Raw genomic sequence first — 24,462 nt, 5'->3', positions numbered from 1 at the left:
TATCATTTCAAACTTAACAGGAGAGAGGCAATAGCTACTAAAGACAAAGGGTAAGCTATGTAGAGAAGAATGTAAAAGAATAAGAATAAGTAATTAATGAAATATCTGTGAAATATTAAGGTTATTTTATCCCATGCAGTTCTACAGCCTCAGACGAAACTCAAATGCCAGTGAAGAGAACCAGATGGAAGAGTAGCTGTATCTTCTTTTATCCCCTACCCCTTTCCCCCGTTGGTTTCTTCAGCCTAATTGCATTAAAGGGCGTTTGGCTGGGAAAGCTATTTGGGGAGTTGGGAAATAGCATCTTCCTGCTCCTGTGCTAGACAATTTGTGTACATTATAGCTAAGGAGTTTTCCACCAGTCCAATCATTCTCATTCCCCAAAAGCCCAAATGTTGTGTGAGAGCTGTGTCTTCCTTTCCTCCACACCCGGAACCGGCTTTCAAAATCTTTGCCACTGTGAATAAGATTAAGTGTCTGCTACATCATTGTTCACCCCGGCATATGCCTAACCTGGAAAGCAATGTTCCACTGTAAGCATTTCAACATGAACCGTCGCGATAAGCACAACACCCTAAGGTCATGAGCCTTCTGCCTGTTCACCAATTCCACCACAGTCATGTTGTACACATTAAACATCAACTTTCTGTTTGCCAACCCCCTCCCACCACTAGCACCACAATAAAAAGGAAAATTTCCAGAAATGCAATGCTTCTCCCCTACCTCAGCCAATCTGTGGCCCATTGCGCACACACCATCTTCCTTCCCAAAAAAGTCCAAAACCATGCACTCCAGCCACATCTGAAAATATTTTCACCTGCCAATTTGCGTTGTCAAAAATAACTTTATTTCGGTTCATAGAACCATAAAAGTTTCACAATTTTAGAAAATGTACAATCCATAAAACATCCTCAATAGAAAAGATGAAAAGACAGTTCATAAAATTACAGCAAGAACAGAAATAAATAAACATATTATTTCCTTAAAAAAGACAATTTAAGCAGCAAAATGTTACCCTGGTGACCTTATACAAACTTTACTCATAATGCTTTCTAATCGCGATAGAGCCCCTTATATAATCAGCTACCAAGATACAAATGTCAGAGGAAGACAATGTGTGCAAGAAGCTAAAACCATCAGTATATGAACAAGGACAAATATTCCCTATTAATGGATGCAAAAATCTAGTCCTCACCAATTTATATAATGTACAAAATAGTACGAAGTGCATTGTGCTTTGGCTGGAATAATTATCACACGGACAAGGCATTAGCTTTCCCATCCATACTTCTTGGCATGGAAACACCAACAAAAAATGTACAGTGTGTAAGCTGAACATTGTTAAATAAAATCTAAACTGAGAATTGGTAGAAAATGTTCAATACAATTGTAAGGGGGCACGAGACAAGTTGGCCTCTCCCATATCACTTTGTTGCTGATAATTGCGCATATTGCCCCAAACGTGATACGCCTCTTTGATAATGGCATTGGCGTTTGTGGATTCTTTCGGGAATTTGTGTTGTCTTGCAGAAAGAACATGGACACGTCATTGAAGTCCTCCAGAATTGTGCATCAAATGCACAGGTCTGCTTGCGCACCCAACAGAATCTGAACTCTGTGATGAGGCAAAACAGCCCCAGACATAGCCATGCCCAACTGCAAAAAGTACAAATAGCGAGTCACCTCCCTGTGACCACTTCTCAGTGAGGAAAACCACTGCAGAAAAGTACTGATTGCCTCAAACGGTGCACAGGATATCGTTCAGCTCATGGGCACAACCCTATCCACATAGATAGCCCCATCAAATTGAATGTCCAACAGGCGAAAATCCACCTGGTGAATAGGCATGAGCCAGAAAGCACAGTTGCACAAAATGTACAGCCTCGTCCACTGAGGCATACACCACCCGCATGTCTTCAGTGGCAATGAAATTATTCACTGACCCCACTTTAGGACAGGACAAATAATGTATCATCCTGAACTCCCTCTTTGCCTTCTTGGGAACCAACCCAGGGGGAAAACAATCAAATAGGGCATGTGCCAGTCAATTCAATTCAATTCAAGAATCTTTATTCGGTGATTAAAAAACACCATAAAAGCACACATACATATACATAGATAAAACGGCATTAAATATTAGTCAAGATCCTTGTGCATAAATAACAATAAAATACTAACATACAAGGCTGTAAATTTAAAACAGGGAGTCACAAGTCTTTTAATCCTCTCCCCTCGTCTTCCTTAGTCGGACCGCAACCTTGATAAAATTCATAACACAACACAAGGTTAGCGGGTCAGAAGCTTTTTGCAAGTAGATTAGTGCATCTCTGGCATGTTCCAGGTGGGCCTTTTTTAGGATGTCTACTAGGAATCTACGCCTGGGCATTGAATAATAGGGACAGAGCAAAGTAAAATGAAGGGAGTCCTGCGGAGACCGATTGTCGCAGCCGCAGGGTCCCTTCTGCTCGATTGACATGGTAAAACCTGCTGGCGAGGCCAACATAAAAGGAAGTAGGCTCAGTCTGAAACGGCACATAAGAAATCTGTCCTGTGTATTGTGTACAAGATACAGGTAGGGCTCCATACCCTCCACACTCTTCACCAAAGTATGAGCCCTTATTGACTTTTTTTCCCCTTCAGCCAGAGCACGGCATTGGGTTTTCCGCTCTAGGAAAATTTCCCCTACTTGTTTCTTGTGCTGTGCTGAAATGGTGGTGGGGTTCTTGAAGAGGTTTCCAAACCCTAGTTCCTCAAGAGTGTTTCTCACATATTTGAGCCATGGGATGCGCATGCAGTGGGTCCTACCTAGGCAGTCCAGTAAGATTTTTCTACTTAGATGCGCGTCTGGATTTACCCAGATTTTTAGCCACGCCACAATTGGCCTAAGTTTTAACAAATCGACCAGATATGGCCTCCCTAGCTCCCTGTGAGCTATGAGTCCAGCAGTGCTGGGTGGTACCCTCAGGATAGATTTCAGATGTTTGTTCTCTTCCTGGTCAATTCTAGAGGTATTCACGAAGCCCCAAACTTCTGCCCCATAGCTTACTTTAGCGCATGTTATGGAGCCGTACAGGTTCATCACCTGTTCCGGACTCCATCTGCCCAACCTCCTGCCATATCCGGCTATTGCCCCATTAGAGGCAATCATTTTGTTACAGCGCTCTTCCACCAAGGAGTTAAATTGAAGAGCACCATCAAAGGTTACTCCGAGATAGGAGAACGTTTTAACCTCCTCTAAACAATGGGAGCCTATTGTGTAAGAAAATTTTGAGGAAGGTTTTTTGCCTGCCAGGAGCACGTAAGATTTGCTTAGGTTGACAGATAAGTCCAGATCGCTCATAAACTTGACGAACCCATCTATCAGAATCTGTAGGCTTCGTGGTGTACGCGCCAGCAAGACCGCGTCGTCTGCGTAAAGCAGGACAGGGATTTACCGCATCCCAACCCTTGGGGAATCTGCCTTTAAGCCCAAAAGAAACTGTTCCAAATTATTAATGTAAAGGGAGAACAAAAAAGGGGCAAGAATACAACCTTGTCTGACTCCACTTTTGCATGGAAAGGAGTCCGTCAAACCTCCCTCCCTGTTAAATCTAACTCTAGCCGTGGTGTCGCTATGCAGCTCTCTTAGTATGGTAATTAGGCCGCTCTCGATCCCCATCCCTGCCATCATGTCCCACAACTTCCCTCTGTTGACGTGATCAAATGCTGCTGCCAGGTCCATGAATCCCATATAAATTGGTTCCTTACTGGCCAGAGTATATTTGGCAGTCAGCATATATAGGTTCAGGCATTGGTCACTGGTGGACCTCCCTGACCTGAACCCATATTGAGTGTCCGAGAAGATGTTGTTCTCTTCGGTCCACTCGGACAATCTGTTCAGGAGTGCCCTTCCCAGAAGTTTAGCCGAGACGTCAATCAGGGAAATAGGCCGATAACACTTGGGGTCGTCCTTGTTGCCCTTTTTAAAGATTGGCACAATGATCGCTTTAGACCATGATGGAGGGAGACCGCAGGTGATAGCAGTGTTTAGGACCCTGGTCATCAGTGGGGCCCAAAGATCTATATTACTAAGAAAAAGGTCAGGGGGAATTCCATCTGGGCCCGGGGCTTTATTCTTAGTTAGACTCTCCATCCCTGCCGTGATCTCCTTAAGGGTAAATACTACCGGAGGAGCCTGACTTGGGGTTACTGATGACTCTACGTGGGGACCCGATTCATGGTTATACAGGCTCCTAAAGTGTGTGACCCACTGCTCCGGGAGGATGTTAGCCCCTATCTCCGGAGAATCATTTTCTTGAAAGGTCGGTTTATTGATGATTCTCCAGAACCCCGCTAGGTCCCTTCTTTCCCCTGCCTCTCTCAGATCTGCCCAAGCTTCTGCCTGCAGGGTGAGTTTCCTCCTTTTGGTCTCTTTTTTATATTTTTCTCTGCATGCCCTGATTACTTGTGGATCTCGTGGTTTTGACTTAAGGGAGCATTTCAGTTCCCTCAGTGCCTTGGAACAATCTTTATCAAACCACCGGGGATTGACCAGATTACGCGTGGGCGCACTGGACCTTAGTAATCCGTCTATCAGGTTGGCAATGTGGTTAAATACTTCTAATAACCTTGGTCCCTGGACTTCCAGATCCAAACATTCATTTATGGCCAGCAGACCCTTATCGCTCAGGTTTTTATAGAACTTTGCCCCATCTATTTTGGACCATTTCAGTCTCCTGCCTTGATCGGTGACCCTCTCCACGATTGAACGATGGGCATTGGGGCCAATACCCGCCCTATATGCGAGCATTAAAACAAGCGGGTTATGGTCGCTGAAAGTGTTCCAGTCTATCCCTACACTGACTACTTTATTAACCAGGGATCTCGAGACCAGAATATAATCTATAATAGACGAACAGCCCCTGCCCTTAAAAGTTGGTGGGAGTGTACCATCCGACTGTGGGTCTACCATATTAATGGTGTGCTCTAGGTCGTACTTAAGCCGAAGCAACCTAAGAGCCGACCCAGTAGGCGAGTGAGAAAAATGCGGTCCCTTCTCAATTGGGCATTGCGCCCAATCTGTGTTCTTTTTGACCAGTGCCGGACAAAGGTGACAATTAAAATCCCCCACCACAAGCAGTCCACCAGACGGTCCCTTATTCTGGGATATGATTTCTTTTCCTAACCTTTGGTCGAGTTCAGTTAATACCGGGGTGTGGCTATTTTCTAACTCGGTGCTATATATGTTAAAAACAGAGAAACGTAACCCCTTTCCCTGGAACCGAACCGCCTGTATCCCATATGAGAACCAGTCTGGAAAGGACCAGGTGCCTGGCAGGTCTAAATCTACATAGATGGACAAACCGCCCATTGCTCTCCCTGAGCTAGATTTTCGGGCGGGAACAAAAAAACACTTGTACCCCTGCAGATGGTAGTTATTCTCCACAGCCCATGTCTCCTGTACACATATAATGTGAAATGTTCTAATGAAGTCCACCCATTCCTTATTGTTGAATTTGCCCGCTATACCCGCTATATTCCATGAGATAAGTCTCACACCCTCTCCACTCCATTCAGCACCCCCCTGGGCCCTTGGTCTTCTTTCCCACATTGATCTTTGCATTCCCTGCCCATGTCCCCCTCCTGTCTTGTCTACAACTATTTCCTTTGGCACAACGCAGTTTGGTTCCCCCTCACCAACCACCTGGATTTTCTGAGCCTTGGATCTTTGCTCCTCCAGTCTTTCTACCGTACCTCCAATTTCTATACAACCCTGGGGGGCATTGTCTGTCTGTCAATCGACCCCTTCAAGGCCATTTAGGCAATGGAACCGGTTATAGGAAAAAAAGGGTTGTTCAGGTCGGCCAAAAAACGGCCTAGGGTTAAAGGCCTGGTGACTCCCCCTCCTGCCAACCCTCTCCCAGTTGTCATGAGTTTGGGGTTGCTGAGATAGGACTGGGATGATGGGAAAAAAGAACGACACATGGAGGGTTTGGATGGTGGATTCCCTAGATCTGTTTTTCCCTTGACATATATGGGACACCGTTCCTGTGTCCCTAAAACTCACCAGTATGCAGTCCCCTTTAATGGATTTTTGTGTTCTTCCCACCCATGGTACCCTTCTTACCATTATAATTTCGTTATTAAAGTGTGTCGGGAGGGGTCTATTTATGTTTAACCACTTGATTACCCTACTTTTTAGGGCACAAAAGTCCTCCGTTTCACCTTCCTCAAGTGGGGGGACACCTGCCATAACGACAGTAAAAGCATTGGTCTCTGGAGGTCAATTGGGTCTGCGTGGTCTCAGGGTGAGCTTCATTAAAGGGGTCGGGGTGCTCTTGTCTACCGGCTGTGCCGGGGGTACAGATCCTAAAGGAGGGTTGGGCATATTGGTGTTAGGGGGCTTAGCTGTTGCCGGCTTTGGCCTTGTGGGTTGTTGCGAGGGTGCCACATTCACAGCTTGTGGAGGGACTGGGTTGGCGACACTATTTGCCGACTGCTTAGGGGCTACAGTGGAGGGAGTGGACTCTGATTGCCTTCCCTGTCTGCCAGCTGGAGTTTTCAGACTGCCCAATGTGGCCTCTAAAATGGTTAGTCTGATCTCAATCTTTTTAATACTCTCGCTGATCGGTAATAACAGGGACCTTAGCAAAAATTCTAGGTTTCCCAGCGGGACAACAGACAAGGGAATATTAGCAATACCAACTCCTGTGTCTTTTATCATAGTAGGAGCTGGATCCTCATGAGCAATGGGTTTAGGGTGTAAATCGACCAATGGTTTCTCTACTAATGTGGGGGTTTTTAAAAACTTCCCAAAATCCGAGTGTGGAACCTTGGGTTTGCTCTTTCCTTGAACTCCCCTCGATTTCCTCCTGCGTTTATTTGGAGGAGGTCCAAAGGCTACTTGTGTGTTAGTTGGCTTAGATTTAGTTTTCCTAATCTTCGAGGCTGGAGGGGCCGGAGGGGGTTGGGACACTAAATCAATGGTCACCCTTGGGGGGCTAGAACTAATTTCTGGGGCTATACTCAAGGCTTCAACTGGTGACATGTTAGTGCAATCCCTCAGCAATAGTGGGACATCATCAATTCGGGACAACTCCTCCCTTGGTAAAATAAGTTGGTCTCCGAGGGGCGTGTTTTTCATATTATCTATTGAGCGTCTCCGTTCTGCCCTTAACCTGGACAGATTACACTCTTTGTCCCCCTCCCCCACTGCCCGGGAGAAATAATTCTCTAGAGTCCTATTCTTTGCTCCACCCGGTTTTAGTGGGGTGCTCTCCCTTGCAGGGGATGGCATAATGTTCACAATAAATTAAACTCGGCGGGCGGCTCCACCGAGTGTAAGAGACCAGGGGTCGGAAGCACAATCCAAGAGGGTAGGCCCAGCCCGGCCACCTTCGGCCCCGGACGGCCACAGGCGGTCCCGCCCTTGTCCCGGGCTTCTCCCGGCGCCCTCCCGCGCGCTCCCGCGCCGCGGAAGAAGCTGCACCTGATATAGGGGGAGGGTGCTTAGGGGGCGTGGCCAGCAGGGAGAGCGTCCAGGTGCAGGAAATGATGGCAGCACAGGGACTCCTGGGCAATGGAGTCCCTGATCCTCACCTGGCGCTCGCAGCCCTGCTCCCCGAGATTCAGGCAGCTCCCCTGTCAGGAATCAGCAACGATGCGCCCAGGCACACGGGCGAAGCGGGACCCGCGGAGCGGGTTCCGCGAGGTGCAGCCGCAGAACAAACAGCCCAACAGGAAGGACCTCGCAGGACAGAGCTCGCGCTCACAGGTCAGTCAATGTCTCCCAAAGAGCTAGGGACAAGCAGGCTCTTTTCAGCTGTGCTTAGGGGGCGTGGCCAGCAGGGAGAGCGTCCAGGTGCAGGAAATGATGGCAGCACAGGGACTCCTGGGCAATGGAGTCCCTGATCCTCACCTGGCGCTCGCAGCCCTGCTCCCCGAGATTCAGGCAGCTCCCCTGTCAGGAATCAGCAACGATGCGCCCAGGCACACGGGCGAAGCGGGACCCGCGGAGCGGGTTCCGCGAGGTGCAGCCGCAGAACAAACAGCCCAACAGGAAGGACCTCGCAGGACAGAGCTCGCGCTCACAGGTCAGTCAATGTGCCAGTCATAGAAGGGGCCCACTATGTTCTCCTTTGACACCTCCTTCCCCAGTTTACCTGCCATCACAAGTCCTCCAGAAACCCCACTCTAGTCTCAAAGCAGTCTCCCTGTCAAGGTATGACTGCAACCATGTGGCCAGATTCTCCACCTTAACCGGCGTAGGAGACCTTGTGGCCAGCCGAGGCATGATGTCCCCTCCACTTGGGCACCCACCATTGTTCTGCAGGGGTGACAAACATGAAGCATTGTGTGAAGGGGGTGACCCCCCACACTTAGAGCACTCATGATTGAACTTGCAAAGCTGTCTCAAGCAGAACCTCTTATTGAAGTTCCAGCACACCCCAAATTGGGTTCTCTACTTTCTTGACCATATCACATTCCTTGTTGAGCGGGATGGTGCTAAAAAGAAGGTAAGTGACTGGAAGATCGCTTGCTATGTACGTAGTTTCCAGCAGTTGTTTTGAAGACATCCACCGCAGCCACAATTTGGAATCCACATCCCCCAAGGCTTATCGGAGTTTAAGCTAACTCAGACCCTAAACTCTTCATCATAGCTCAGCCATGCATACCACCAAATTAATCTGTGCTTTCTGGATATCTATGTATTTAAAAAGGGCTATTGCCTGTTCTGAATTCCTCTCGCAATAGATACTGCTATAATTTTTGAAAGCTGATGTCCAGTTTTCCATATTGATGGGTACCCTGGGCCGTCATGCCAGTCCCATTCCTCCTATTTAGATCCCTCCGTAGCCTGCGGGGTTGGCTGCAACTTTCAGCTCAGCTGCACTCTGACGCTGAAGTGGGCGGAGCTTACTTTAACATGCGCTTCCCATTTAAAGCGGATGGGACAGCGGATGCGCAGCGATTCACAGTAGGACTGCTCGTGCAGCTACCGTCTGTGGGGAAAACTCTATGGGGCTCAAAGCATTCGTTTTTAAAACGACCTGTTTTTAAAACTTTTAAATTGTCTGTACTTTGCACAGTTAGTAAAGATTCTGACCTGCCACTCACTCCGGTCCACCACGGCGGGCTGCAGATTGTGTGGAGGGCGGGGTTGGCAGCAACTTTCAGCTCAGCTGCACTCTGACAGAGTGGGCGGAGCTTACTTTAACGCATGCTTCCCATTTAAAGTGGATGGGACAGCAGACATGCAGCCGATGTGCACAGCGGGCGTGCCGCTTGCGTGCCGAAGGCAAGCCGGTCTGAACTCGTCCGCGCCCGGCCCGCGTCCAGCGCCAGCCATGCTGCCTGTCCTGATCTTACAACAAGAACTGTCTGGTCCAGGTATCAACTGCTTGAGCTGTCCTCGGGAGGTTGGACCCTGCCAGCACGTCTTGATCCTAGTACTCTGGAATTAGAGGGAGATGGCAAGGAGCTGTGTTGTAAGGCATGCTCCTTTTCACTTAGAAAAGGACAGACCCTGGGAAGCGGATGTAAGGGCAGTAGTACGGCAACATCGTTCAAAGCACACACGCTAGCTGCTGGACCCAATATCAACACATGTTTAATAAATTGTAGATCCCTCCCCAAACACAGAGATGACATCTGGCTTACACTTGAATCAAAAACTTTGGACCTCATGTTTCTTACTGAAACATGGCTGAGAGAAAGCTCAAACCCTGATATACTGTTGGCCATTCCAGAACGTTATAGAATAATTACAGTTAATCGGACCGGTAGCAGAATAGGGGGCGGGCTTGCCGTGATCCTAAGAGACCACTGGGAGATCTCATATAAAAGAATTGAACAGACCAGACTAATTGAAGCAATGTCCTTCAATATTAAAATCTCCCCCACCTTTACTGTGGCAGGACTACTGGTCTACAGGCCCCTGGACTCTGAGCCCTTTGAGCTGCTGGAGATTTGCGATCTGATCACGGATCTTTCACTGAGACACGCAAAGTTTATTTTCCTGGGCGACTTCAATGTCCATATGGACAATGACAGCTGTCTCCTGGCTTCTCAGCTTTCCGATTCCCTAAGGGATTAAACCTTACCCAAAAGGTTGTTCTTCCCACTCATAAAGCTGGCCATATGCTTGACCTGATCTTTACTAATGTCTCGACTTTAAAAGTGGAAGACCCTATCCCTCTGACAAGGTCAGATCACAGCCTAATACCATTTAATCTTGCTGGTCCCAGCCACAAAGATCCAGCGAGAGCCAAATATAAAGATAGAAGGAATTGGAGCAAAGTTTCACCGGAATCTATGGGACCAGCACTATCAAATACCTCTCTGCTGCTCACAGGGGAACCTAGCTGTGATGCCTCCACTTTCAACTGCTGGGTTACTGCAGCCCTTGACAAAATAGCCCCAATTAAAAATACGAAAATAACTAGAAACAAACCCTCCGCCCCCTGGTTTACAGCCAAACTCCAGATTGAGAAACGTCTGTGTAAGAAGCTGGAGCGGACATGGCAAAAAACATATGACATTGAGACTAAGAGTGCTTACAGAGCAGCACTAAAAAATTCGATAAACTCAACCGCCACACTATTAGGACCTTCTTGGCTGATCAAATTATTTCCTCTGACAATTCTGCCAAAGACGTTTTTAGGATTGTCCAGGGCTTCATCAAGCCAGAGGCCTTGAAAAGCACCATTGCGCCGTCAGCCACCTTGTGTGAGGATCTTTCCTGCTTCTTTCAGGAGAAAATTCAGGCAATATACTCTGAGTTTACTCCGACAGGAGCACTAACCCTGCCACCACCTAAACTTCACTACTCAGACGCTTGGTTTGAATTTCACCAGTTCAGCTCCCTAGCATCCCTTAAAGAACTGATCAAAGTCAAATCTGGATCTCCGATTGACCCTTGTCCGGCTAAGTTTTTTACTTTTCTCGCCCAGTTACTGAATCCCTCACTTAACCAGATTTGGAGCGCATTTTAAAACTCAGGCATTTATTCATCTTTCTGGAAAACTGCATTAGTCCGGCCAATTCTTAAGAAAGAAGATGCTGACCCGGCTGAATTAAAGAATTTCAGGCCGATCTCCCTCCTGCCAGTACCGGCCAAAATCCTAGAAAAGGAAGTGCAGAGACAACTTCCAGCATATCTGGAATCTAACAACCTCTTACATGACACCCAATCAGAATTTAGGTCAGGTTACAGCACAGAGACAGCTCTGCTGGAGGTGGCAGAAACGATACGTTAAACCTTGGATCATGGTAACCATGCAATGTTAGTGCTGTTGGACTTGTCCGCAGCATTTGACACTGTCTCACACCAGATCCTCCTGGAGAGGCTTGAGCAGATGGGAGCAAGGGACACCGTCTTAACTTGGTTTTGCTCCTTTCTCGAGGGCCGCTTCCAGAAAATCTTTTTATGCCCACATGTCTCTTCTGCTCGCCCTCTTGTCTGTGGAGTCCCTCAGGGCTCGGCTCTGAGCCCGACCCTCTTTAATGTTTATCTCGCCCCACTTGCCTCAATTATCGAGCAATACTGTGTAAAGGTTGTCTCGTATGCTGATGACACCCAGTTGGTGTTCTCTTTTAGGGATCACTCTGAGACAGCTTTCACCAACTTCAAACAGTGTCTGATTAACATCTCATCCAGGATGACTGACAACTGTTTAAAACTAAATACGGACAAAACAGAAGTTCTGTTTTTCAATCAGCCGTCTCCACCAAAAGCCAAACTCTGGTGGCCAACATAACTTAATCCTACTCCTCTTCCAGTCCCATCTGCAAGAAATCTAGGGATTAAATTTGACTCCACCCTTTTGGTGAAAGCCCAGATATGCCAGGTTTCATCCTCATGCTTCTCGAAGCTGAAAACCCTGAGGAGATTCATTCATCTCCTACCAATGGACTGTAGGAAAACGGTGGTTCACGCACTGATCACCTCACAGCTAGACTATACCAACAGCCTATACTAGAGTCTCCCAGATTACCTCATCAAAAAGCTGCAGGACACTCTGAATGCGGCCGCTAGGCTCTTCAGAAATGTGCCACTCCGCCACCACATCTCTCCACACTTGCGCAACCTACAGTGGCTGCCTGTTAAAAGGAGGATTGAGTTTAAGGCTCTGACCCTTGCCTACAGGACTACCAGAGATACTGGCCCCAAATACTTGAAGCTCAGACTGTCCAAATATAATCAAACTGGGACTCTGAGGTCGAATCACCAGGAACTCCTAGCCGTTCCCCGCTTCAAAAAAGCCAGAGTGGGTGGTCGATCGCTTGCTCTTTAAACCGCTGCTCTCTGGAACTCCTTGCCGGAGCACATCGGAAAGGCCAACTCAAAAGCTTTATTTAGGAAGACTCTTAAGACCTGGCTTTTCGGCCTACCTTAGAGCCACTCCCACCAGGTACAACCACTCTGCACCCGGTGTTAGTGTCGGGACACCTCCGTCGGAGGTAGCCGTGCGCTCTACAAGTTCAATATTAATAACAATATTCTCACCCATTTGCATCTTTGTCCTTCCACCCTCAAGGCTGCTCCAATCTGCAGGGCCTCATTCACCCTTGGCCCCATGAGCCATCTCAACTCCCACTCCCCATACTTGACTGTCATCTTGATCTGGCACCCAGAGCCACTGGACCCCGTCAGCCCCCTCCTGCCTCCCCTGTGTGCATGCCCCTGACCGACTTGTTCGGATGGACAGTTCCAACTCAACTTCCTTTTTCCTGCGCAACCTTTCCCATCACTCTTCAGTGTTCTTAAGATGTTGCAACTGTTATCAGATCTAAGTTTCAAGGTCCATATCCTGCCACTGTGATGTCTGGCCCTGCCCCAGCCCAACTGGCTCATGCGAGACACCATTTCCAGCACTTTTTGGGACTTCATGTCTCATTATGCCACGGCTGACACTCCCCTAAGGCACCTGGGAGACCCATCTCTTCTTTTGTGGGTCCCATGAATCCCAGCCTGTCCTGAGGCCTCTGTCCACTCTTCCTCCCTGCGTCACGAGCTCCCACAACAGGGATCACCCTGTGAATCCTTAATCGCAGGACACACAGTGTCCTCCAAACCAGAGCGCTGGCCAGGGCTGCCACCCGTGTTGTTAGCCCGCTCCCCACGGCCTACAGGAGGCTTCCCTGTACTCTGGTGATTCTCTAAAGCCACACCCATGGCCACCGCCTGCAAACCATGCCCCCTAAGTGAGGCCTGCAACTGTCCCCAAAGCAGAGAGCGGGCCGTGGCAGCTGCTGCTACCCCACCCGATGTCGCACATACTTGGCGCACCATGACTACCCACGTCTGGTCCAGGACCCCAAGCTGGATACGGTCACATTGGCCTGCTGCGCAGAGAGGGCGCAGGTCCTATCTCACAGCTATGTTCTCCTGCATACCTCCACACGCCCAGGACCACATCAACTTTCCCTGTCCCTGCCAAGGTAAAGGAAACATTGAGAGGCTGAATCTTTATCTTCCCTTCCTTTAAGAACTTTTCCTAACACCTGTCCCCTCCCCTACTTCTAACCTACCCTTCTGTCCCGGCCTGCTCCATCTCACGAAGTAGACAGGGGGGAGTCTGGCTTCACCTGTTGCTCCCCAGGGCACCTTCAAACTTGGACATTCAAACATCACTCATCTGGTGGCAAACTAGCACATTTTGGTATATTCTCATCATTACTGCAGGGTTCACGATTAGTCAAACAAATTAGCATCTAAAACTGCTAGGATGTTGTTTAAGGCATGAGTCCCCATGCACCTACCTGTAACCCCGCCTAGCCCCTAGCGGGCTGCACCCATCCTAGGCGCTGCCATAGCGAGCTCTGAGACTGTCCTGGTCAGGGTTTATGGCATATGGGCCACTGTCCATCATTATTTTGGGCAGCCTTCAGCTTCCCACCAGTTGACTGTGTCACGAAGAAGACAGTTTGCTGGGATTTAATGTAGGACAATCTCAAATAACTAAACTTCGCCTATGTCTGCTGTTGTGCTGTATTTCATTCAGTTAGAAATTTTAACAAAAAATGAACAGAGGGAGCCCAGCAAGTTTGTATGTAGGACAGCAACTAAAATAGTGGAAATGCATTACTCAAGTGCTCAATAACTGCTTCTCTCTTTCAGCTCTTGCACTATGTTAAGAATGTGCAATTCAAAAATCAAGCAGGAGAAGCGCTGCTTTTCAGTCCGACCGGTGAAGTCCCCGCACAGTATGACATTGTGAACTGGCACAGGACCCCTAATGGAGCTCTCCAGAGCGTGAGAATTGGAACCTACGACTCGACTGCTCCTCAGGGCCAAAGACTCGTCATCAACACTAGCGCCATCCAGTGGCCTTCCGGAGACTCTCAGGTACAGGATTACTTTCCCTTCTGTGAAGATGCTAAGGAACACCTGAACCAGAGAAGGCGCTTTGGTCTCTGGGATGCAATAATCACAGTATTAAGTGGTACTAGTACTATGTGAACATCAACCTCCAGGTCTCAATGAACACAGCTTCCTGCAATAAACGTTTGTGATAACCTAATTTGGGGCATATTATCAAGAAACGGCGTTAAAATTATCGCTAAAGCGGCGATAATGGGCTTGATAATATGCCACAGAGAATTCCCATAGAAGCCCATGTTTTGTGTCAACATGGGCTTCTATTTTAACGCCGTGCTTGATAATATGCCCCTACATTTTTTGGATGTTGTCCTCTCCATCTTACTTTGACCCACACACCTGAAAGCATATTTTGTAGATATAAACGCTCAGCACTGGAGCCAGTGTCTGTAATGACCTTGAGTAAGATGATCATCGCAGACATCAACACAGGGGAACAGAGAAGGGCAATCACCATACAAGACAGTATTGTTTCTGAGCTGTGTTTTTTTAATTTAATACACGAACGCAGAAAATGTGGAGTTAAAGGTCAGTGCTATAGACATTGCAATTGCAAAAAACGTGTGCTCAGTTCTGCTCAGGTAACACATGCATGATACAGCTTTGGGTTTTCATTTCTTTATTTCTCTGCGTATCATTCAACTGTTTAATTCTGAACCCAGAACACTCCAGACAGAATATATATATATCTGAGCCAGTTGCAGGCTTCAAACCATAAGTTTATAACACCTAAGTGATGAAAATATACCAAGGGATTCAACTTTATTAGTCTTGTCCCTTAACCCTCTGGTTGCTGGTAGGTATCCATCTTCTGAGCAGTTGTTTTCTATAACTGTTTGATGGCCTGTGGTATTAACGCACTCCAATTGGATAACTAAGGTAATGAACTGTTAAAAGAGCAATCATTGCTTCATCATGTGACATCACCACCACCAGGGACAGGGGGTAAGTTTTTGAGTTTGTGTTCTTACCTGAGTACCTTCCTCAAGGCTTGTTGTTTCAAACCAGGCATCATGGGCTGGCATAGTTGCAAAAATCAACCACCTCCATTTTCGACAGCCTTTATTTAGTATTACCCTCAGTTGGCGTGGCCAAAATTGTAAGCATAGTGGTGTGCTGGGAGTTGTAGTCCCATGGGGGTGCGATAATCATTAATGTCCTATAGTAGGTTTATGCCAATGCCAATTGGTCACCCAGGAACAGGAAGGCAGCATCAGCACAAGTCGTGTGTAACTGCAGGAATCGCAGTACAATGCGCCCTCAACTCCCGTTGAAGCCCTGTACTAGGACTTTAAAGATACTTTTTTGACCTCAAGTTCAGAAACGTGTACCCTGGACTTTTACTTTGGTTTTGGACAATATCCATTTCTCCCAAAACACTCTTCTCTAGGTCCTGACGAAAGTCCTCCGACCCCTAGGGGCAGACAAAGGGGCTGAAACATGTCGACCGATCACCTGGACTAACAAGTGCAGTGGACTCATTGTATGTCCAATCTCGCACAACACTGTTTTTATTCTTTTCCCATGCTCCAAACTGAATAAAATATAAGTTGAGGTGGCATGAGGAACCCTTTTTAACAATTTTTCACTCTACATGAGCACCTTCACAAAAGTTTTTGTCTTCTGATCACTACTGTAATAACCAGTGGTTCCCTCCAGGTGGGGGAAGCATGAACAGAACCCTATGATGATGCTGTCATGTACTTGACCCAGGCGGAGAACCAAGATATACCGCCCATTGACCTGCTTACGTGAATGAGGGTTTTTTAAGCAAATGACGGAAAGAACCAGATGAACCCTGATAGCAGGTACAAGTGATCCATTCATTGCCCTTTGATTATGGATAGTGTGTGATGACTCCAACAGAACAGGGAGGGCAAATCAAATCAAACTGGAGCCCAGCAGCTCCCCTCCCACCTGGAAGTCTACCCCACCAGGGAGGAGTACTGGCAAAATAAACACTAAATATAGAATGAATGAGTGAGAAAGAACAATTAAAGCTAAGATGTTGGACCATGACACCTACTGCACTTTGGACCATGACACCTACTGGACCCACAGGCTCACCAGCTAGAACTTGGGAACTTCAATTAATGTTATCTCTGGGACTGTAAAGAAAAGAGGGGAAAAGGTAGTTGGTTGTAGAATCACAATAAGTATCACCAGCTTTCATTAGAATTCTGCATGATGTAAATGTAAATATATGTGGACCTCACAAGAGGTAGATTGTTGATGTAGCCCTCTCTGTAGGCTCGCCAGAGAAACTCCCAAAATATAATCTAAACCTTTCCATGCTCTTGTCAGGCTCCTATCACAAACGGCAGTAGCTTTTCTTCTCAGTTAGGGGGAAACCAGACCATAATGGGAAAATGGCAGGACTGAAGTGTACTCAAAACTGTAGGGCTAATAGCCTCCTTCTACCTGACGGCCCTGCTTGATCACTTGTCAGAGTCACTGGCAGATGCCCCAGCAGCTTGGAATCCCTCTTATTCTTGGATGCACTACTGTGAATACATTGCATTTGATAATGCCGGACTCTTATCTTATCTGATTTTACCACTCCTAAGAATCCTCGGCCGAATAGACCTTTTTACCTGCTGTGAAGTGTAAAGGGGAGAAAACCAATTCATTCAAAGCTAGATCAATGGACCAATCAATTTAGACTCGAAAGGACCACTAAATTCGATCTTAAGTTTAGGTAATTTATTACAAAGCAAAAAATAATTGAACATACAAGCACCTCATGACGAGGTTAAAGAAATACATGGGCACTAATACAAAGTTCATTCTACGTACTAATCTAATCCTGTGAAGCATAAAAAGAATAAGTATCTCCAGAAATATTAAACAAGCGATAACTGTTCCAACATCCAAATCAGTCTTCATTGATATCTGTGAAGAAACCCATTAATCTGTCCCTACACTACCACTAAGGTGACATCCCTGCTTAGCATTTCCCAAGCAAGACCAAGAAAAGGTGTCAGTTTGTGAAGACTTCCTAAGAAGTACACTCACATTGTAAGGGTCAGTAGCCCAAACAAAAATATCATTCTACGCCTCCTTCCTCCGTATTGATCCTTTCCTTCTTCCCCCTAAAGGCTCTCCGCTCCATCTGTTCTCTCCTCCCTTGGGGCACTATCCCTAATACAAAATGCACAATATAGAGGACACGGCTCCAGAACACCTCCTCTTGCTAAGCACCTCTCGTAGGTAATTTTCCACCAAAACTTGTATTTCGTCCAACAATGGTTGATATGTCCTTGAGTCCCAGGCTTCTTCCAATCATCGGCATTCCAGGATACAGTGTTTCAGCTCTCCTCCATACCTAACTCCTAAAACAAAAGGCATCTGTCTAACTAACGAAGGTGGTGCCCTTGCACCTGCAACAGAAGCATAAGAACAGAATATACTTGCAAACACATGAATTTGGCTGACTACCTCCAAATGAGAGCCTTTCAAGAGAAAGTACACTTCAGGCCTACATAATTCAACTAAAATAATAAAAATGAATAGGCCTTTTATAGCAAAACTTGAACATTCAGTAAGGCCTTTACACATTGAACATTACGCAGTAATAAGCACTGCATCGGTAAGCAACATATTTCCTTACATTCAGTATATAAGTAGTAATTCCTACACCTGCAGACTTTAATATTGTGCACGTTTAAATCTAATGCATTACATTACAGAAGAGCTAATTCATTAGACATTTGCAATAAGCAGTTACATTTTAAATGTCGTTTTCCTTTCTCAACTAAGACGAACTAGTATTGTACCAATAGTTGTACACATCTTGTTATTACCTTGACATTTCTAATGAGCAGTTTTTGATTCAACACAAGAATATATGCGGGTGCGGACTATTCGCGATTATGATGCACCCAAATTTAAAAAGATCATGACGCTCTATCACATTTCAGGTAGGGTCAAAACTATTATCTATACTTTACCCTTTGGTGGAGCAACTGCCACCTAGCAAAAGACAATCATAGACATTTCCTTGCTGATACCACACACATTTTTGGTACTGGTGACCAGATCCTAGAGATTCACCTTTTGTTGTGTTCTTTTATGCACAACATTGAAGGTAAACTTAAGGTTTCGAGGGTTCCCGGGCTCAAGGATGATGGGAGAATCCTTTCCTTCATAATATTAGGGTGTGTGGGTGGCAGACATTGGAAAATACCTGGCATTGCCCACACTCACTTGGAGGGGAGCACAGATGGTTATTGTCAGCATAGCAGTACAAGGTACACCACCAACTTACTATCACCCTTTCGGACCACCTCACAGTGTTAGATCCAAGTGGGGAGTGTCACCACTACTCCAATCTTACATGGTGACTGTAAGGTAGGCTACTAGTGAGAACAGAGTTGGGAAATTCCACCATTAGCTCAGAGGCGGGTGTTGGGACCTTGAGGGAAGGAAGCTACTCCCCCATCCTTAGGGCTGCTGCAATAGCTGGTCAGAAACAAATGCCACGATTGCTATAGCAGTTGCATGTGTGCAGTCCACTCATCTTTGGCTCAACATAAAGCCTCTGATAATGAGTCTATGCTAGGCTGAGAAACTGGATTGATTGAGGAGAGAACATGAGAGCTAGACTTTGACAAATGTAGTTATCCAGCTGTGGAGTAAGTTACTGTTTTTCCGATAACAGGTCCCTGTCTCTGTATGCAGTAAAAGCTGTATGCCTGGATTCAGAAAAGCAGCTAAGGAAGGGGAGCCTGTGTGCTGCTTCCTGTGTTTCCCATGTCCTCCTGGGGAAATCTCCAATCAGACAGGTGAGTGACCAGTACAGCCAGCAACTGGGTCCCAGAAATCAGACTACCGGACATCAGATATATTCAGGAGTCCTTTTCCAAAATGAGAACACATGATCTATGTGCATGGATGTATTACTAATATCAATATTATGAATATTAGATAATAGTCATGATTACATGTGTTGATAAATCTCTTCTAGGATCTACAGATTGCTTCAAATGCCCCTGGGATCAGTGGCCCAACGCCAGACAGGACGAATGCATCCTAAAGACAACAGAGTTCTTGTCCTATGATGAGCCTCTAGGATCCTGCTTGACAGCCATCTGCATTTGCTGCTCCTTGATACCACTTGGGATTCTGCAGCTATTTGTTCTTTATAGGAACACACCCATCGTGAAAGCCAACAACCGCTCCCTCAGCTTCCTCTTGCTCCTATCCCTTTCTCTCTGCTTTCTGTCATCATTGGCTTTCATTGGATATCCCACAGCAGAAAAATGTCTCCTCCGCCAAGCTGCCTTTGGAATCATTTTTGCTCTGTGTGTCTCTTGCATCTTGTCCAAAACCCTCCTGGTGGTCATCGCCTTCAATTCCACCAAACCCAACAGTGATTTGAAGAGATGGGTGGGACCCAAATTGTCCTATCTGGTCATCAGTGTCTGTACCCTTATTCAGGTTCTCCTATGTTTGTCTTGGTTAATTCTCTCTCATCCTTTCTCTGAAAATAACACCCACACCCTGCCTGGAAAGATAATAATTGAATGTAACGAGGGATCACAGACTGCTTTCTGGTGCATGCTTGGATATCTTGGTCTTCTGGCCACCAACAGTTTCATAGTTGCCTTTCTTGCCAGAAATCTGCCTGACAGCTTTAACGAGGCTAAGTTTATCACCTTCAGCATGCTTGCCTTTCTCAGTGTCTGGCTCTCATTTATTCCGGCGTATCTCAGCACCAAGGGCAAGTACATGGTGGCCATGGAAGTCTTTGCCATATTGACTTCCAGCTCTGCTTTGGTCTCGTGCATCTTTATTCCTAAATGTTACATCATCCTGTGGAAGCCTCATATGAACACAAAGGAATATTTAATGGGAAAGACAACAGGGCTTGTCAAAAAGGCCATTTGAGCTCACATGCGCACCGAGCAATTTACTGGAATGAGACTTGATTTGGTTTTTCCTCATAAAAGTGCCTTTAAATTCTCAGCATCTCTGATGTGTAAGGACATAGATGTCCACAAAATACTACTGTACTTACCATGACATAGGCCACCCAAGCAGGTGCTGTGCCTTAAAAATCCGGATTTGTGACAATTACACACTAGGCTGTCAGGGTTGGGTTTTGCCGAATACAAGTCTCAAAATGCATCTAGTTTAGAAAAGACCTGATGCTAATGGACGGTGTGTTATCTGTAATTACTATAGTATAGGGACAGATACCGTCTTCGTGAGCCACAGTAGCAAGGGTAGCTGTAGATAGATGTACACCGTGAGCAAAATGGCCGGAATTTGGATTCATATTTGAATGCATAGGTATATCATTTAGTCATGTTAAATACTTTATAATTCTGCTAATCACCCATAATACAGAAATCATAACATTCCTTTTTTTTTTTATTTTTTTTTTTAAATATTTTATTGAGATCAGGACAGGAGACCGGGACAACATATAATAATTAGAGTTACAAACAATAAAACAAATTAGTCAAATCAAACAGACAAATCAAAGAAGGGCATGTAAATACAGGTCAGCAATCCTACCAGCTTTGTCCAAATCAACTCAATTACATAAAAATATGTGTACATCAGTCTTTACATAGAGTTGAGGAGCCCCAAATTCTGTTAGTTTTTTGAAGAAATTTGTGACCTCTAATCTTAGCTAAAGAGGTTTCCATAGTATGGATTTCTTTGACAAGAAGCCACCACTCCATCACGTGTGGAGGGTTACATGAGAACCATGTCCGAGCAATAGTGAGTCTGGCACAACCGATCAAAATATTGAAAAGATCAGTTTGTAAGGCTAAAGATGAGTGATTCAGCAAGGGGATGCCGAGCAGTACATTAGCCAAGCTTATTGTAATTGGTTGTGACAGAATCTGCGTTATACCCTGGCTAATTTTAGACCAGAATTCAGTAAGTCGGGGAAACGTGAACATCATATGTTCGAGATTGGCGGCTAGCAGGTCGCATTTGGGACACCTTGTCCGTTCACTGCTGGAACGATTACTGGACCATTTTGAGATTTTTTCCGGAGTATAATATAACTGAAATATCGTTTTTATATTGTTGTAAGCGTAAGCTGGAAGACTGAACCGAGCGGTTGAAACTACTTAACGAAGATGATATCTGATTAGCTGAAATATTCAAACCCAAGCGGGAACTCCATTTATCCGCAATATTCCCGCAGTCGTCCAGTTTAAGCGAGGTAAAAACTTTATAGCCAAGACTAATGAGTGATCTAACCTTAACAGGATAGAAGCAGTTCCATATATCTGAATCTTCAATTTTTAGTAACTTTATTTTACGTATTAAGTAGTCATGTATCTGAATATATTTAAACTGTGCGGCTGAAGGTAGTTTAAAGATTGTTCTTAGTGTCTCAAAGTCCAATAGTCCATCATTACCGTAAAGGTCCCCAAGTGTTTCGATTCCGGCAACTTTCCACTTATAAAATATACCATCATGAAATATCTCCGGAAGACCGGGGTTAGCCCATAAAGGTAATTGAGGGTGGAACAAGGACGTATTGCATTTGGCCAAGATAAGTTGCCATATTTTGACAGTGTCTCTAATAGTCTTAAATTTTACCCGTTTAAAATAGTTTGGGTCATTAGTTTTGGCTAAAAACATATTGGAGTCCTCGCCTAAAGCAAATTGATAACAATACAGCGCTTGCGTGTTGCGGATAAACAGGCCGCGAAGACGACTCAGGAAAGCGGAGAAATAGTATACTCTGAGATCGGGGAAGGTCAAACCGCCTTGATTAAGAGGTAGTTTGAGAAGATTAATTGACCTGCGAGCCTTCTTATATCCCCAGATATGGCTGCTAAAGATCCCATCGAGCCGTTTAAAGTATGTGTTATTAACGAGAAGAGGTATGGACCTAAATAAATATAAAAATGTAGGTAATATATTCATTTTGATTAGATTGATCCTACCGACCATACTTAAGGGAACCTTGTGCCACTTTTTTAGAATTGTAGCAGTTTCTTTAAGAAGAGTCTGATAATTAAGTTTAATTATCTCATTAGTATCAGAAGAAAATTTAATACCAAGGTAAGAGGCTGTTCTGCAAGTACCTGCTATTTGAGTCAATGGTTTATAATTCAAAATAACTTGTGTTTTATGTGAGTTGAGTTTATAACCGGAAACTGAACCGAATTTGTTAGCCTCCTCGATGATTCCCAGTATAGCTGACGGTATATTGGTTGAATAAACCGCGATATCAGTAAGTCGGGGACACGTGAACATCATATGTTCGAGATTGGCGGCTAGCAGGTCGCATTTGGGACACCTTGTCCGTTCACTGCTGGAACGATTACTGGACCATTTTGAGATTTTTTCCGGAGTATAATATAACTGAAATATCGTTTTATATTGTTGTAAGCGTAAGCTGGAAGACTGAACCGAGCGGTTGAAACTACTTAACGAAGATGATATCTGATTAGCTGAAATATTCAAACCCAAGCGGGAATTCCATTTATCCGCAATATTCCCGCAGTCGTCCAGTTTAAGCGAGGTAAAAACTTTATAGCCAAGACTAATGAGTGATCTAACCTTAACAGGATAGAAGCAGTTCCATATATCTGAATCTTCAATTTTTAGTAACTTTATTTTACGTATTGAGTAGTCATGTATCTGAATATATTTAAACTGTGCGGCTGAAGGTAGTTTAAAGATTGTTCTTAGTGTCTCAAAGGCCAATAGTCCATCATTACCGTAAAGGTCCCCAAGTGTTTCGATTCCGGCAACTTTCCACTTATAAAATATACCATCATGAAATATCTCCGGAAGACCGGGGTTAGCCCATAAAGGTAATTGAGGGTGGAACAAGGACGTATTGCATTTGGCCAAGATAAGTTGCCATATTTTGACAGTGTCTCTAATAGTCTTAAATTTTACCCGTTTAAAATAGTTTGGGTCATTAGTTTTGGCTAAAAACATATTGGAGTCCTCGCCTAAAGCAAATTGATAACAATACAGCGCTTGCGTGTTGCGGATAAACAGGCCGCGAAGACGACTCAGGAAAGCGGAGAAATAGTATACTCTGAGATCGGGGAAGGTCAAACCGCCTTGATTAAGAGGTAGTTTGAGAAGATTAATTGACCTGCGAGCCTTCTTATATCCCCAGATATAGCTGCTAAAGATCCCATCGAGCCGTTTAAAGTATGTGTTATTAACGAGAAGAGGTATGGACCTAAATAAATATAAAAATTTAGGTAATATATTCATTTTGATTAGATTGATCCTACCGACCATACTTAAGGGAACCTTGTGCCACTTTTTTAGAATTGTAGCAGTTTCTTTAAGAAGAGTCTCATAATTAAGTTTAATTATCTCATTAGTATCAGAAGAAATTTTAATACCAAGGTAAGTGGCTGTTCTGCAAGTACCTGCTATTTGAGTCGATGGTTTATAATTCAAAATAACTTGTGTTTTATGTGAGTTGAGTTTATAACCGGAAACTGAACCGAATTTGTTAGCCTCCTCGATGATTCCCAGTATAGCTGACGGTATATTGGTTGAATAAACCGCGATATCATCGGCATACGCCGTTATTTTTAGCCGTTTCTGACCGTGTATGAAAGGAGTAATATTGGGATTAGCTTGTAGGGCGACGAGAAAAGGTTCAAGCGATAATGCAAATAGCAAGGGTGATAATGGACACCCTTGCCGGGTGCCGCGAGAGATTAAGAAGCTGGCAGAAGTTAGCCCATCATAGCAAAGCCTAGCTGTAGGGTGATCATATAGAGCCTGGAGCCATTTGAGAAATTGACCGTGAAAACCCATAGTGATCATTGTTGACCGGAGAAATTCCCACCCCACTCGATCGAAAGCCTTTTCAGCGTCCAAGAGAATCATACCGAGTGGGGTGGGTCCAAGCCTGGCAACGTCGAATGCAGTAATAGCCATATTGATATGAGCGGTAGTATCTCTTCCCATGACAAAACCGTGTTGGTGAGGGGATACCAAATGAGGAATAAGTGGAGCTAGTCGAGTAGCAAGTACCTTGGCAAAAATTTTAGCATCTGTGTTGATAAGTGAAATGGGTCGATAAGACCCACATTGATCCGCCGGTTTACCCTTTTTGAGAAAAAAAACAATCCTGGTAGTGTTCC

At 45.3% G+C, this 24,462-nt stretch overlaps 1 protein-coding gene across 1 annotated transcript in view; it reads left to right on the top strand.

Annotated features, from left to right (window-relative positions):
* Positions 1-20,251, top strand: part of LOC146782668 (extracellular calcium-sensing receptor-like) — a 65,657-nt gene extending 45,406 nt beyond the window's left edge. Inside the window, exons 4-6 of the mRNA XM_085637168.1 lie at positions 14,102-14,329; positions 19,023-19,146; positions 19,329-20,251. Coding sequence (XP_085493294.1) covers positions 14,102-14,329; positions 19,023-19,146; positions 19,329-20,251 — 1,275 coding nt within the window. The remainder of the gene's footprint in view (positions 1-14,101; positions 14,330-19,022; positions 19,147-19,328) is intronic.
* Positions 20,252-24,462: the final 4,211 nt, after the last annotated feature.

This window comes from Triturus cristatus, chromosome 12, assembly GCF_964204655.1.
Source record: "Triturus cristatus chromosome 12, aTriCri1.1, whole genome shotgun sequence".
Lineage (NCBI taxonomy): Eukaryota > Metazoa > Chordata > Amphibia > Caudata > Salamandridae > Triturus > Triturus cristatus.
Note: the sequence above shows the minus strand (reverse complement) of the source record. Positions and strands in the feature narration are given on the sequence as shown.